Source organism: Pangasianodon hypophthalmus, chromosome 15, assembly GCF_027358585.1.
Source record: "Pangasianodon hypophthalmus isolate fPanHyp1 chromosome 15, fPanHyp1.pri, whole genome shotgun sequence".
In the NCBI taxonomy this organism is placed as follows: domain Eukaryota; kingdom Metazoa; phylum Chordata; class Actinopteri; order Siluriformes; family Pangasiidae; genus Pangasianodon; species Pangasianodon hypophthalmus.
Window position 1 is genome coordinate 21,539,378 of NC_069724.1, and position 16,726 is coordinate 21,556,103.

Here is a 16,726-nt window from a genome sequence, read left to right on the forward strand (position 1 = left end):
AAAGTTTTGGCTCACCTCCCACCACGAGGTGTCTGGATCTCCCTTCAAAAGCTCAATGACATCACCTGTCTGGAAAGAGAGGGGGCACTTGCCCGGGGGAGCTGGAGTGCCGTGGTAGTTCCTGATTGCAACCATCTTTGGACCTAAAGTCATGCAGAGAAAGACACCACGTCCAAAACAACATCAGTTTCACTACATTTCGTGAGTTTGTGCGAAAGTATCTATAATGCCAGATAAAGATTTATCAAAACAGGAAGACAGCAGAATTTTAGCTGTACTAAAAACCAGACTACATAGCTGTGATCTTGAGTAATATGTCACTGAGTAAATCCCAAACTGAATTCACTGGATGGCAGCAGTGAGCTACAGCAAAATATTCTGCCATAATCTCTAACCAGGACTTCATGTGGACTGAGGACTCAATAAATGTTTAATAATAATTTGTCTCTGAGCAGAGAGGGCCTGAGAACACATATTCCTACCTGACTGTGGAAGTCCAAGCTCCTGGAATACAGAAAAGACACTGCGTATTATTATTTCACTCAGTGTGTAAGTTTCACTTTAACCTTGCATGAATAATATCCAGCTGATAACGAACAAAATGAAAAAGGTGTTAACACTCACCGAATCATGGGGATCTACAGAGAGAGGGAGACAGAGAGAGGGAGACAGAGAGAGGGAGAGAGAGAGAAACAGGGACAGACAAAGAGAAACATAGAGGTGCAGAGATAGCCAGTCAGAGGACGAGAAACACAGAGACAGAGAAAAAGAGGCAAATAGGGGGGACGGAAGAAGAGAAGAGAAGAGAGAGAGAGAGAGAGAGAGAGAGAGAAGGAGAGGGTCAGTGACTGAAGGTTTTATTTTAGCTGATATTTCGCTCATTAAAGCAGAGATGAGCATGGGGAACTCACTGATTTTACAGATGGTGATGACCTCCAGGCACTCTTTATGTGCGCCGGTCCCACAGCGGGAACAGTAGTAACCCTGATAGAAGATCCCCCTGCAGCAGTGTGTGAGTGAGAGAGAGAGAGAGAGAGAGACAGAGAGAGAGAGGAGACACACAGAGAGAGGAAGCACAAGAAATATTAAGGACAATGCCACATTACGGTTATTTCCAGTCCAGTAACTTTTTGACTGATAATTTTTCACAGCCCATCACAGAACATCAGTGTAACATAGCCTAAAACTCAACCTGCACATTTTCACTGCTGTCAAACATCCCTGTATCTCTGAAACAAACCTAGGAAAAGTTAAAGGTTCTTAACATTTCTTAATGCAACTCAAGTTTGCAAAGTCAAATTCAAAGTCAAAGTTTGTTCTTTAAAAAACTATATATGTTGAATTTGCCAATACAAAGTAGTTCAGATTTTACATTTTTAGAGTTTTTAAAGAAGATATTTACACATTATCATGTGGAGTTTTCAACTGGTCCGTGTCACCATAATTACAGTTATGTCATGCCACGTGCAGAACCAGACTGGAAATCAGGCGAAGGAAAGAAAAAAAAAGTTCCTGCCCGTCAGAGAAATTGGGTTCTAGGGTGTGGGCAACGTTACCTCGAAAAACTTGTGAGCATGCTACCAATGCCATAAATTTGATAATATAAAAATTATTTTGAAATTAATATATTTAGATATTGACAAGAAAGATGAGAATATGTAAGAATCATTTCTTTTCCTATAACTGCACATCACTTATGTTAAAGCAGCTATACAGTCATCTCACTTTCTCAAAAACATAGCATGTTACAGAGAAAAGGTTAGTCTTAAATTATGTATTAGCTGTTACTATAGAAAAGATTAGAAGGCAATAGAATGAGCATATTAATATAACCTTGTGATTTGACTTGCTCCTGGAATAGTTAGAGGTGCTATTATAGAAAATGAATCAACTTCTGGCCAATCAGAAGCGAGCATTCAACAGCTCTGTGGTAAAAGATCTTCTAAACATTTTTGAAGATAGGAGTTTTGACAGATCTAAAAGCTGATAGACTTATTATCTCTTATTATTATTACGAATAGTATTGATGTAATTCTATTGGTTGATATATTTATGTAATGTAATGAAAGAGTTATAAGGCACTGTATCACTGAGTACAGTGTTTCCCACACCACTGTTAAAATTACCCAGTATGCTCATTATTAGTGGATGCAGTGGACCAAATATAGGTCAGTGCAGAAGTGTTGGTTTATATGGGCCAATAGTCTATCAACTACTGAACAGAGCTTAGTAACATGAACCAAAGCCTGTTCAAGGACAGAACTCAGTATTTAAAGTTCTGGCGACTCGGCTCAGCGTGTGTGCATGCATGTTTATGGTTATTTGGTTTCCTCTAGCTAAATGCTCACTTGCCCCGTGTTCACCTTTCAGTCACAGGAATGACTCCAAAAAGACGTAAATAAAGGCTTTGACCTGTGTTCGTTGGCTGAACAACCAGCTGCTGGTTAGACCAGCATACTGTAAGTGATAAAAGACGTGTAGTACAGTGATTCTGAGATTCTGAGTCATTTTGTGTACTTGGCATTTGTGTGTTCTCACCTCAGGAGCATCTTACAAGCTCTGCAGTTGGTGTTCTTTTCAAACGTGTGCATCTGGAAGTCGTGCTGGTTGGCCGTGGCTCTCTCTGGCTTGATGTTGGAGCTATATTTATAAAAATGAGAATTTGTCCATGAGAAATTTTAGCATGTTTTAGAAAAAAAACATCGCTGAGTGAGATTTTATTGCATACACAGTACGCACATGGCCATCTCAAATTGTTCCATCCACTTTCTTTTGGTGTCCTCTGTCTTACAGAAGAACTGGAAACCTTGCTTGCCTTTCAGATGGATCAGGTAGAAGCCATAAGACCACTGCACAAGCCATAAATAGTAGAGTTAAATATATGACGGATTTGGCAATGATTTCATATTAGTCATGGAAAAAAGAAATAAAAAAACACCAGAGACAAATTTGCCCCAATTAGTTGTAAATAAACATAATCCCTTTCTGACAACATAAGGAGGCTGTGTAGCTCTCGAGATAACAGAACACAAATCAAACTATCAGAGGCAAGGCAGGCAATCACAGCTGCTGATCCATACATAAATCAGAGGTTTGATTCGGCTTACCATCTTTCCACTGGCCTGGTAGGCATGCAAGGAGAAATAAGAGAGAGTGAGAGAATGAGAGAGAGAGAGAGAGAGAGAGAGAGAAGAGGGAGAGAAGAGATAGACACCCAGTTACACATGCAATATTTCACACATGCAGAGCTGCTGAATGTTAGATTCCAAGAAATATATGGCATTTTCAACAAATCAATGTCCCCCCAAGCACAAAGTAACCCAGTGCATCTCTCATGACTGCCCCACCTGAGATTACAAGCACCATGCCGTCTGTTTAAGGACACGATTACACAAGCACAATCCACATACAGCACTATAGAGAACTGTAACTATAGAAAAACTCCCAGCACCTCACATGTTAGAAGATGCAACATATTCTGAAACCCATTTCAATACTCAAATATTAACGTAGATATAAATCACACAACTTTTTATACCATTTGTTTTAATGCAACATGTGAACAAATATGGAGTGTCTCTACCTTTTTCATGTCTCTGTTATTTGTAGGGTCATCTGACATTTTGTAATACTGGAGCTCGATGATTTCTTTCAGCTCGTAGTTGTAGCCTTTTCTCTTGCACACAATTACCACTTTATCAAACAGGAAGATGTACCTGGGAACATCAGGGACAAGAGCAAAGCGCAGTTTTGGTAGAAGATTTCAGAAATAGCTTTGAATTTATGTTATATAATTTTGTATTTTAAGTGTTTATTGATGGAAGTTAACATCCGCCTTTGACTTCCATTCTAAGTGAGCTTGGAGTCAGTGGATTTTTGATATTCTTTCATCAAAATTCTTCGGTGCAATAATCACACCTATTCTACACATGCTGGAGTATAAACACTGGAGTATTCCTTTAACTCAAAACAAGTCTAGAGTGAGCTGTTAAGCCTATTTAAACGGAACTGAAATGTTACCGCATGCATTAAAACCTTACCTGTCCTGTTTGGTCCGGTTAACTATAGAGCACACTTTGAGTTCTCCGTCTATCTTTGGCCTCCCGTATTCCTCCAGTTTCACCTGCTGCAGAGGACAAACACAGATTTCCTGCTTTATTTTTCCTCTCTACCAAGACAAGCTAAAGGTTTCACTGACTAAGAGGTTCAGTGTGTGAATGTTTGGGGTTTATACAGATGTATCTGATGTGTCTTGGATAAACCGTAACCTACAGTATACGCATAATTTACACTGGGTGTACAATTCAAATGGAACATATTCCATGGTTTAACTGTGAAATCTTTTATTTAAATGTTATGACTAAAGCACACACTGCCTGACTTTAACTGTGAAGCACATGCCAACACACACGAGGCTTCTTTGTTATAAGACAAGCTGTCATCATTTCCTTCCAATAGAATGATAAAGCGAATGCTCTCTCTGGTCTTCCTGCAGATTTTTTTTTTTTTTTTTTTTTTGAGCCACAGGCACATATGTAAATAAAGCGCTCACCTCCAAACTAAACACTTCCTCTCACATGCTGGAACAGAGGATACAGTGATTTTAACATGGAAATAAAGTCTGTCCTCTCAGCACTCATACTCGGGAAGTTTAAATGATTTATGAGAGCAAACAATCGCAGCAGCTGCAGGTATGAAGTGAGCAGCATGATGAAGTGAGCGCTGAAGACTAAGCAGAATGTTTCAGATAATCTGAGAGGTATATAATGGCAATGAGCTTTTATATACACAATAAATTCTCAATGGCCAAAAATAACATGACATGAAAGAAAAGAACAGCAGCATGAGACATAGTAATTCCTCCTCAAGTCTTCTTTTCTCATGGTGTAAAGCTTTAATGGATGTTATTGTTGTTTACAATACAGCACTGTTAAATTCTTGAACCTAATTCAGGAAAGTGTTGATTAATTTTCCATAACATCTCAGACACTAGTTCTACAGTAAGGTAACCCATAGCTTTATAGTAATGCCCTCTTTCGTTATCGTTTCTACAGTAACAGCTTACACACGGACGCTCCACATAAATGTGTGTAATCACTGATATGGTAAAGGAAGGAGTCTCCAGTGCCAGCAATTCATATGTTGTTATAACATAAATGATAACTTCTTTCATGGACATTCCACAACATTAAATGTAACTGTAAATGGATAAAAAGATCATCCCTGTTGTTGATTATTTTCCTATAACAGCACACTCTCAAGTGTTTTATTCCTTTTACTTATACAATCCCTACCTACTAAAGTTCTTAAAAAAATGGAGGATTTGTAAATATTTCTGCAAACTATATCATGTTTGTTGAGGTTTCGTTATGTCACCTTTAATCAAACGTAAATTTAAGCCTATAAATAATTCTATTATTTGTAATTAATTATTAATTATTTATTATTAGGTTAATTGCAATGGCTACAATAAATACATAATAAATACAGACCTATTCTAAACTTATACATTCCAACATGGTTATGACGCATATGCTAGCTTTAAATGGTGCTGTAGATTCAACAAGAAGATTTATGAGTAAATAAATTTACACCTAAATTACAGGTGCTAAATATTTCTGATAGCTCCAAAGTTGTGACACACTGGTGATGTTTGTCTAAATGGCAGAAACCTACAGAAGTTTGGTTTACAGTTGATGTTAAGCGTAATTTCAGTGTAATAGCAATCATATAGCGTCTTAGTGCTTACGGATTTACCAACACATTCGAGGGAAACATTGATATTCTGTCTCATTTCCACAGTCACTATACCTTTACAAAGTAAAGACTTTATAGCTTTACTGATTTGATACAGCTGCCTAGCAACAACATTCCCATGTGTTCTCAATTTCCACGTGAATGCAATAATAGTATCAGAACTGAGTTAAGTCTTTATTTCTAAACCCACAGATTCTTACCAAATTTTCTATTGAGCACTGGAATTCCCCGATTTTCTTCAAAGTCTCATTATCCCTTTTCACCTCATTGATGTACATGGCCAGGTCCTGTAAAGGCACACAGAAGTACAGAGAAGCACTCAGACATCACATCAGTCTGACATTTTTCCCTCCAGAGGCTCCGTATCTTAATTCATAGTGTAATATTTCAACGCGTGTTCAGATCACTCTCCATTACAGCATGCAAGCAGTGTGGAACTAAATGTCCCCACGGCTCCCACGGTGAGTGACAGAGTGCTCGGATTGGTGTGAAGGATGATGTGTGTAGATGTCGGTGTCAGTTCAGCTTCTACCTGCATGGCTTCCAGGGCCTCCTTCAGCTGCTGTCTCTCTGGCCGATCCATCGAGTGACTCACTAACTCCTGCAGGGCAGGGAACATGCACACATGAGTCACCTGAGCTTCAGGACTATTTATGATACAGTCACATTCTCATGTACCAGTGTTGTCCTAGAAAAGTGTCAAAACTGAAAGGGCACTGAAAGGACAGTTTTTACACAAGTCAGTTCAGGGACACATATAAACTGAACAAGGTTTTAATGTAAATGTAACTGAAACCAAACTTTAACATCAAATTATTGTTTTGCTCAGTAAATCATCAACCATCATAAACACAAGCCTTACTCACAGATTTTAAGGAAACAATATTAACAAATATTAAAAGACTTAAACCCAAACAAAAACCCTCAAACCCCTCAGAAATCCAACTGAGAATAAAATATGCTAAAATACACAACCTCTACTGCTTAATAGTCCTACTTTAAACTTTAATTTCTTTAGAATATTTTCCATTTTCCCATTTTCCTTTAAATATTCAGGGCACACTGAAACCCTGATTCATATATCTGTCATGTCTATATCACACCATTCCACACTCCATAGTTTAACCACGAACACACTCATTCACCTCACCTGTCACTGTGATACCCATAAGGCCACATGTGTACTAATACTTCAGCATAAAGCAGTTAGAATGAGTGAAATGAACTGAACATGATCTGAACCCTGACACTGTGTATGAGCTAGGAAATAGAAAGAGTTAAAATAACCAAAATAATTATGTGCACTAAAAGAACCCACACCCTCTCCCTCCCTCCCTCCCATCATCCTCTCCTGCTCCACTGGGAGTGTGAGAGCTGATGATGATTTGAGTGGAAGAGCAGAATTTGAGCAAAGGACAAAAGTTTTGAAACTGCATTAATTACTTTGAGTAATCTGATGTTGTGTTTGAATTTGTTCCCTTTTCACTATATAATGAACTATATTGTTACCCATAGTGCACTTGGCTTTAGCCTTTTTTTTGTTTGTTTCTGTATTTTGACTCCTGATTTGGGACAGCTAACAGGTACTTGTTATTGTTGCTGTGTTAAAACAGAAAGTCGCCTTTAACACGTCTGTATTTTTGTGGTTTCAGGCTGGTAAGTCATTTTTCAACTTATTTATGTGTTTATGTAACAGCAGGTCAGCAGTCCCATATATAGTGCTGTATACAGAACAGTTTGTATAATACACACTTTCCCAACCCTGATTGAACCCTGAAGAACCCCATATCTTGCATATATTATCTTTTCCCTGCTCTAACATACCCTGACTTATCATCAGCTTATCATCTAATTAACAGTGATTTGAGGCACAGCAAGTATTCTCAGAGTTCTCAGCATGTACTTGGGTTGTGAATTCAGCAGTGATTTTGAGATGAGGTAGTAAACTTCAATGAAAGGGAGCATCTCTGACTTTATGGAGTGAAGAGAAGGAGTGACTGGATGATATAAACGGATACTGAGGATGTCCATCACATAATCAGGTAATCGGCGCTGATCCTTGACAGACGATGAGATCGCTCATATTGGAAATGTGTAGAGAACTAGAGAAATGTGATTGTGATTCACAGCTTGTAAAATAGGCTAATATGACCAAAATATTTACTATATTTTACTTATCCCACAGAGGTGGGACTGTGGAATGAGAGCAGAATGAGGAAAAAAGTAGAAAAACAAGCGTGATCAATGAAAACGTGGTTTGTGTCTCAAACAAAAATTTCAAAAATAAGTGTAATTTTACTGATACTGTTACTCTGTCTGTATAAATTATTAACTCATTAATATTCAGATGCTTTTGTGTGATGAATCTTTATGTGACTAACATTTGAATATCCCCAGATTATGTGTATGATGTTACACTGACCTTGAGCAGTAGGTGGTATTTGAGGACCCTCTGCATAGGAACTACCAGCAGATCCTGCAGTTTGAACTTGCCCTCCTGTACCTTCATGGTGCACTCCTGTTAAACATCAGCAACACGGCACTGAACAGAAACGCTTTACCAGCCCATTCCCTCATTCTCACTTATTCATGTGTACACACTGTGCTCTGCAAAGGTCTTAGACACCCTAATTCTTTAATATAAACTACAAAACTTAGATTTCATCTTTTTTGTCAGCTACATCTGTGCTCATTATTATCTTCTGGAACAAAACACATTGTACTGAGTGAGAAAGTACTTTAAGCATAAAACTACTAGATCAATTTCTTTACAAAAAAGCTGAAACTCCATTGATATAATCTTTATAATCTTCCACACTCCTCCTCACACACACTCTGCACTTAACATTTAGCCCAAGGTGAAGAGCGCATCATGGTGTTGTAATGCCAGTGTTTGTGTACTTTTCCAGGAGAAGATTCTAATTTGAATCCACCATAACAGACTCTTTATAGCAGCATAAACGTGTGCTCAATTACCAAACCTTCTATCTGATTATCATCTGTGTTTGGTAACTATACACATACATTGACAGTTTAATTTCCTCCACACGAGCCACCTGTAATGCTGCCCAGACCTAATGGCCACCTCATATCCTCTGATCCAGTCTTTATCTCGGGATGTATCTATGAGACACACTGCAGTAATCTAGTCCATGTTTCCTGAATGAAGGAAACTAGTTAAGAGCACTACAAGGGCAGTAGCAGTGTGGTGTGGAGGCTGAGGATCCTGCTCTGACAAACTATAGTCCTGTTCCTTAGATTTAAGTCATAACCCTTATAAAACTTTAGAGGACAATTTCTTTCAATGATTAAATCCATAAATCAAGAAATGTGGCAGAGTATTTCAGCTGGGTAAAGCACTTGCAAAAAGGCACTGCACTCGTTTTGTGCATTGTGTTTTTATTCTGTTTTATGGAAAATCATGAGACAGTAATGAATATGTGACAAGTCAGTGTTATTGCAGTATCAAATATAAATGTCCAGCATATTTCTGTATCAAGGTTTGTTTAGCTTTTGTGAAATTCAATAATTTTCCAGAAGCTTCAAGGATAAGCACACTTTCTCCACTATACTGCAAATTAATATTTAAGGTAAATAAACATCCTATGGCTTTGGAATAAACAAAATAGTTACAAAATTGAAGGTTTTCTTGTTCTAAATGTCTTTATTTCAATGCTCAAAAGTGTTATGATGTCTTTGTAGATATTTGGTACCAATTTTAAGTATCAGTACATTGTTGGTTTTCTTGCTGTTACCATGGTCTGTACTTTCTTTCTTTTCTTTTTTTTTTTAAATTTAAGTCAAGAATCTTGTTTCAGGTGTAATAATGTAATACTGGTGTAATGCTACTAATCAGGCATTTGACACTTATGCTTTACTTCTAGTAGTAAGATCTTCAGTCATTTTAATGCTTTTCTAAGACCTTCAAGCATCTGTAAAAAAAAAAAAAAAGAACATTGCTGACAATAAAATCCGAGCAGGCTGAGAGAAATAAGTTAATCTTACCACAAAAACGCTACTTAATAATTAGCAGCTCCTGCATTTTTTGCCGATCAAAGAGACCACAGTCCTGCCTACCTCCCTTCTATTTGCTCACAAGACCGAGAATTCCAAGTAGATATCATCGAGAACGTAACCTCTACTAGAAGCTAATAGACATCCTGCGTCCTTTCCCCTTCAGTGAACTGCTTGTTCTGACTGCTGCTTTATCAAAAAAGCAGAACAGCATTGTTTTCAGGTGTCTCCCGTATTGCTGTAGCAAGAGATCAAAAATCCTAAATGCTATGGCTAAACTGCAGAAGTTAGCACCTCTATAAGTGTAGCCCATGTCACTGAGTTGGGTTATTTCACTGGTTTACCAGGGGAAGGGGGCAGGACCCTGTAGATTTGGGGGTGTTGCTAATTAATATATTGATAGCATCTGCAGGTAGACATGTAGAAGATGGTGTGCAGTTTTATGAAAAGCTATCTTCAATTCATGAATGACTAGGGTTGGAGTACATGTGAGTATCTCTCATTAACTACCAGGTTTACCTTCATCAGATAATTCTGAGAATTATGAGACAAAATTCCGACAGCATATTAATCTGGATCAGTTCCAGCTAACAGACTCATTGTTCTAATGTCATATGTTGTCTGTGAAACATTAAGCTGATTAGGACAAGATGACATCAGTGTGCTGCTTGTGCACTTGATCAGCTCCACTGATTTATGGATAAGAGCCTTTTGTGCGGTTCCAGTGAGCTGATAAAGCTAATGAGTTTGATCGGCGCAGAAAAAGGACGCGGCAAGGTGAGTGAGCTTACCTCCACTTTACACTTCACCTCCTCCCGTGTGGCAATCAGGTCGTCTAGCGTCTTCTGAGCATGCTCCATGTGACTGCAGTACTGTCCATAGATCAGCAGCCTGGAAGGATCAATACTACGAGTCAGTGTTTACATCTCCTGCTGTGATTAAACATTTACACTTCCTGCTGCGATTCAGCACTTACATTCCTTGCTATAATTCAGCATTTATATGCATTCCATGTTCGATGAAGCAGCTCAATGTGTCCAGTGTTTGTTTTGCATGCTTTAATTGAGTACCAAGGTTAATTTATAACAACTGCACTATAAATAAATGACTAGAACTGCTGGCTTAAATTATAACGACTACAGTATATAAAGACACAAATGAGGATCTCAGTGTAATCACAGCACACCATTAAAATAAAAAATCCTCTTTAACGTAATTTAAACTTAAAAACTACAAAGAAAACCACAATGGAGCACTGGTACAGTAGTTCAAAGTCCCTCTACCTGGAGCAGAGCGCTACATGTGGCACAGATTGCTGCCTTTCATAAAATTGTCTGGATATTTTTTGCACATCTGCCTCTGTATCATGGTTTTGTTCAGAGCAATGCTGCCATGACAGATTGGACGCTCTGCATTGAAACCTCTGGTGCATCACCTGACGAGCCATAACTGAGACAAATTCAGATACCACTACAGCAAATCTGTTCAAATCTAGTGTTTTTTTTTTTTTTTAATCTAGTGTGGATGATCATTAACAATCTGCAGCCTGATTTTTTCACTGTTAATCTTCTTTTGCAATTAATAATTCTGCATTCTGCTATTGTGTCAGAGAATACAAAATACAAATAAGACAAAATCTCAGTTTGTAGCTTGAAAAATACTAAAGGACCAACACAGACCTTTTTCCATAGCACACAAGTACAAGGAATAAAACACTATGGGTCATGCTGTTATAGCAAAATACTCAGTGGTGCACTGGCGTGTGGCCTGACATTAGATGGAGATCCTGTGATTGTTTTATTCCTCCTTTACCACAGCAATTGACCATTTTTTATTAATCATACAAGCATATGTGCATATATAAATTTTATCCATTTATAGTTATGTTTAACATTGTAGAACATCTGCGAAACAAGTTTGTTCCTGTAATAAGACAAAAAAAAAAAAACCACACAGATTTTCTTGTTACCGAAAACCACAAAGCTCAATACTCTCTTCTGCTTTTTTAATGTGTTTATACAGAGCGTATGCATACAAATCCATGTGCAAGTTGTTACTACAGAAACAATAACGTATTAGAACTCATGCATTAAGATAAACCTGTCAGAAAATTAGTAACACCTTCTGACCAATCAGAATCGAGAATTCAACTGTGATGTGCTTTAACGTATAAAAACAACCTCATACTAACTTCAGCCTTCAGACCAGCCCTCCTCATCCACCCTGTAACAGATTAGGCACTATTTTCTTTTCTCTCTGTGTATCTCTCAGAGAGAGAGAGAGAGAGAGAGAGAGAGAGAGAGAGAGAGAGAGAGAGAGAGAGAGAGAGGCAGGCTCAGGTTGGGCCTGGAGTGCAACCGGTGGTGGGCTGATAGGTTTCCCTGGCCGCTGTGCCCCTGGGCTAAGCAGGCCTGGTTAAGGGCTGATGTGGAGTGAGAGAGATGGCTCTGCTCCTCGTGGAGAGCGTCTGATGAAGATTAATGGGAGCACTGTTCAATTACGAGCCACAACACAGACTCTGTAGCATTCTGCAACTGCTGGGGCAGGTGTCAGAAATTAGCTCTAATAACAGATGTCACAGATATAATTGAATATGAAGGTCTTTTTTATGAGCCAATTTTCCAATCAAATTGTATTAAAAACGTACTGCTACAGGGAGAGTGAGAGAGAGAGAGAGAGAGAGAGAGAGAGAGAAAAGAGGGAAAAGGCAACAGGTAATAATGTATTATTCATTTCCTTACTTCTTCTTCCAACTATGTTTCTGTATATAAGAAATTAAAATGGTGCAATAAACAGAAATGAAATAGTGTCTCTGTGAATTAGATAGAATGCGGAGCATTTTAAATGTCTCGTGCTAAGGGAGTGATAATGAAGATCCGAAAACTGATCCAGAAAATGTCAATCAAATCCACTGCTCTATTTTATGAGTTAACAGCTTAGACAGGGACTTGTGTATTTGACACTCCATATACGGTGAAGCATTATGTGAGAAATTTAGCATTTTTAAAAGGAGTCTCCAGTGTCAGCACTTGAAAAAGTCAGAAGTAAAGCTGTAAGTTTTTTGACACAGTAAAGTCTTCAGGATGGAGGGCTTTGTGCTTTGCTCTTCCCGAATAACATGACAAGCTGCATTATTGAGGCAACAATTGTTAATTGCTGTGATATGAGAGCAATGAAACACTTTTGAATGTGCTATTACAGGAAAATAATCAAATTTGCTTTGCACTGGGCTGCTTTACACCACCCTATCATTGATTATTTTACTACAACAGCATGCTCCAAGTGTTTTATTCCTCATATAAAAAAGGGGAGTGGACTAGTGACTAATGCAGAACCTTAAAGCTCATAATGTCAGCACCTTAACCACTCATCTACCACTATGCCAGTGTGTTTATGTTCAGGATTACAGTAAGAGAAACTCTTGATAAACAATTCTCCATGCTCCGCTGTCTCACATAGCCCAGCCAAGGACACGCTGTTAAATGAGTGCCATTATGATGGCTTAATGCTATCCTAACCCTGCGCCCTGTGACTATAATCTTGCTTTGGAGGGCTATTAATCCACCAACACAACAAACATGGCCACTATCCAAAACATCTATGCATTATGCACATCAATTACAAGGGTAATGGAGACATGAATAAACGAATTAGCTGAGTGACTGGACAGATGCAGCAAGCAATCATCCATACTTTTACCCTGCATGCTCCATCTCCCTTTTTTAGATTCAGTTTTAGGGCACATGCGGAGGAATATATGAATATATGTCCAGGAGCAAAACACATTGTTCTACCAGAGCACGCTGAAATGCACTTTAGCTGTCTGGGGTTCATGTAATGATTCATTGCCATGCATTGGATTAAATGCAACTATAAATGATGCAGATCCTTTTAAACAGCTTATATGCTTTTATTCTGTGTTCACATGCTGAAAGCAAAACTCATTACAGTGACTTAATGGAGATCATTATAATGCTATCGCTTATGCTTGCCAGTATAGAAGGCATATGCAACTTGATTTTAAAAGAAAGCATCTCACATTCTTATAAATGTGTTCCTAAATGGTTCATTGGGTTGGTAGTAATTTCGGGTCATTATTTAAAGGCATGGATCATCTGACATGAATACATGGTGACAGTCACATTTTAAAGCTTAACCATTAATGATGGCTATAAATAAGAAAATCTGAAGTGGTTATGTTTTTTTTGTTTGTTTGTTCACAGTGCAGCATCATATTATCACTTTTGACTAGTGTCATGGACACTGAACAGATCAGACACATCTATTTTGGAAAAAGAAATAATGCTGCTGCTGTTCCTCTTTCGGGTGCTCCCGTTAGGTTTCACCACAGCGGATCATTGGTCGGCTTATTTGATTTGGCACAGTTTTTACGCCAGATGCCCTTCCTGACGCAACCCTCCCCAATTTTATCCAGCACTGAGAGCGCGCTGTTGCACACAACCCCAAGACCAGAGTTTTTAATAAAATTATTTAATAAAATTTTAAATCTATGAAAGTCTGTGAAAACTACTACTCATGTAGCTCACCCTTTAGCTAAATAATTTACACAGGTGCATGACTCGTATTTAGAAAACTAGGCTCTCTGAATTACAGCCAGTGTTTTTCAAATAGTCGGTTCTGCAGAAATACTGCTGGGTCTGGTTGCCAGTTGACGACCCCGATCCTTTAAAATGATGTAGACCTGGATGTACCATGTACTTTCCAGATTTGTTTGGGCCTTCCACAGAGCGAAAAGCAATCTTCTCTTTATCAGTCTGGTTGACATCATTTATTCCTGAGTCGTTCTTTTCTGGTGTTCACTACACATGCAGAATGATTATATCTCTTTGCGTGGTTTCTTTTTTCTTTTCTAGCACTGTTAGTGGCTACTGACTGTATCCACTGTCTAATTACTTGTCTGACCATCTCACACACTGCAGGCTTCCAATTAATCTGGAGCAACATTGGAAGGTGTAAGATTGACTCATCTAACCTCTCACGGTACTAGATCATCTCTCTGACACTAGAAATTAACTTTTGATGTTGAACAAACAAAATACGTACACCTGGCTCAGTCAATAGCAGCTCCACACACGTCCACGCACTGAATGGTTCACATATCTGAAGGTGATAAAATGATGTGTTGATGTGCGATCATGCTGTCTTGTTCACTCTGTAAGGCTGAATGTTTAGATGCAGCATTTTGACACATGCAAAGGACAAAAGAGTTCAGCAATATTCAGTCTCTCTTCAGACTGTTTTAAATCTGGCACTTTAAACGAGAGCAGAGAGAGCAGGAGCGATAGCGAGAGAAAGGCGGAAGGGAAAACCAACGCTGCTTAAGTGTGAACACTCCCTTGGGAGAGAACCTTTGCCGTCGCTGCCTAAACATACACTTTTTAAATTTCGCTTCCAGTGTGCATGTTGGGTTTCTCATTACAGAAGGCCATCATGCGTGCTATTCCAAAGCAAACGCAATTTTGGTGTTAATGCAACCTCCGTTAACCCACTGTCTGTCTCTGTACTGAGACTTGAGCTGTGACTCTCAATTGGCTGAGATTATAGTAGCAGGCCGTTTCACCTCCGCCACAATCCAGCAGCTATTGACGTTTCTGCTCCACCTCGGCTCTATCAAGAGCAAATTAGTTTTAAAATTAGCCTGTTAAATATGTGGACTCGTGGTGTAAATCTCATTTAAATGTTTCTTGACCTTTGCTAACACTCCAATCTGAAATACTTTACTATTTTTTTTCCACGCCCACTCCAATGTTCTCTCTTTCAGCATAGACACTTTTGAAAAACACTGGCATTTTCCCTCTGCCCTTCAAAGCCTCGACGTCCTGAAAAGCTCTGCGTTCATTTTATTCTGTGGAATGCATCACTGCAAAAGGTCACCGGGACTTACAAGAGGAGATAACAAAATTAATTAAAGTCAGCTGAGCCTTTAGAGCTATGGAAGGAGGTGTGAAGCACGGCATTCGGCAGGCGAGCTGAATTCCCAGGCCATTTCCTTCTTTGTAGCAGGATGAACGAGGAGAAGTGCGCACTTCATAATGAGACTGAGAAACATGTCAATCACTAGGAGAATGGAACAGACCAGTGACGTGGTCCTGTTCTAATGAAATGAATAATTTACCAAAAATACTCTGTATGGCATTATGCCTAATGTCACCAAATGTAAATATGAGCATTTGTGTCAGAGCAGAGAGTTTTTTTTTCCTAGCATGGCACACTTTCAAGCATGCTTTAGTTTTAGGGCAAAAAAGAAATGGAAAAGAAGTGACACATTTTTAGCAAGTGATTATATCTTTTAGGGGTTGCATAGACAAGGTGAAGAAAGCAGGCTCAGTGTACAGAGTTATCTGAAATTTTCAGCTGACCCACTCGACACGAAAAACGATTCAGACTCATTTTCAGATGCTACTGAGGCCACACTTGAACATGGCGGTTCAACTCTGGGTCATTATCAGGGTGGAAAAACCTTCCAGATGCTGTCTGTAGACATTGCACCCTCCATCCGAGCAAGCTCACTGGGCTGTAAGGAGCAGAGCTCTAAAGCGAGCTCTGTTGATGGACATGAGCTTCCATGCTGCATACTGTCAGTTCCAGAATCAATTATTTCAAATGAGCTGCCAGATCATCTACACGAATACGTTTTAAGAACTGGCAAATCCTTCAATAATGTAATTGGACAGTAACTTTGCCATGTCAGAGATGGAGTGCAACACACACACACCCACACCCACCCACACCCACAACACACACACACACACACACACACACACACACACACACACACACACACACACAGGAAGAGCAAGAGAACACCTATGAATAAGAAAGTACTGTTTCAGTGTTTGGGTGCTTTTCCGTGGCACATTATCAGTAAGGCTAGATCAGATTACAGCCTTGAAGTTAAGATTAAAAAGGAGTGGAGGCGAGAGAGGCGGTGCTG

At 38.9% G+C, this 16,726-nt stretch overlaps 1 protein-coding gene across 8 annotated transcripts in view; it reads right to left on the reverse strand.

The window, feature by feature from the left end:
• vav2 (vav 2 guanine nucleotide exchange factor) overlaps positions 1-16,726 on the reverse strand; it is a 169,865-nt gene that overhangs the window by 8,306 nt on the left and 144,833 nt on the right. For 4 of the 8 annotated variants that reach the window (XM_034311372.2, XM_034311371.2, XM_026928995.3 and 1 more), the window contains 13 exons: positions 10,563-10,662; positions 8,180-8,275; positions 6,290-6,358; positions 5,958-6,044; positions 4,041-4,126; positions 3,584-3,716; positions 3,108-3,122; positions 2,740-2,849; positions 2,539-2,640; positions 912-1,000; positions 625-638; positions 483-504; positions 16-143 (listed from right to left, as the gene is read on the reverse strand). In XM_034311372.2, the coding sequence (XP_034167263.1) occupies positions 16-143; positions 483-504; positions 625-638; positions 912-1,000; positions 2,539-2,640; positions 2,740-2,849; positions 3,108-3,122; positions 3,584-3,716; positions 4,041-4,126; positions 5,958-6,044; positions 6,290-6,358; positions 8,180-8,275; positions 10,563-10,662 (1,051 nt within the window). The remainder of the gene's footprint in view (positions 1-15; positions 144-482; positions 505-624; positions 639-911; positions 1,001-2,538; positions 2,641-2,739; positions 2,850-3,107; positions 3,123-3,583; positions 3,717-4,040; positions 4,127-5,957; positions 6,045-6,289; positions 6,359-8,179; positions 8,276-10,562; positions 10,663-16,726) is intronic. The other 4 variants (XM_034311373.2, XM_034311375.2, XM_026928997.3 and 1 more) reach the window with 1 other exon arrangement.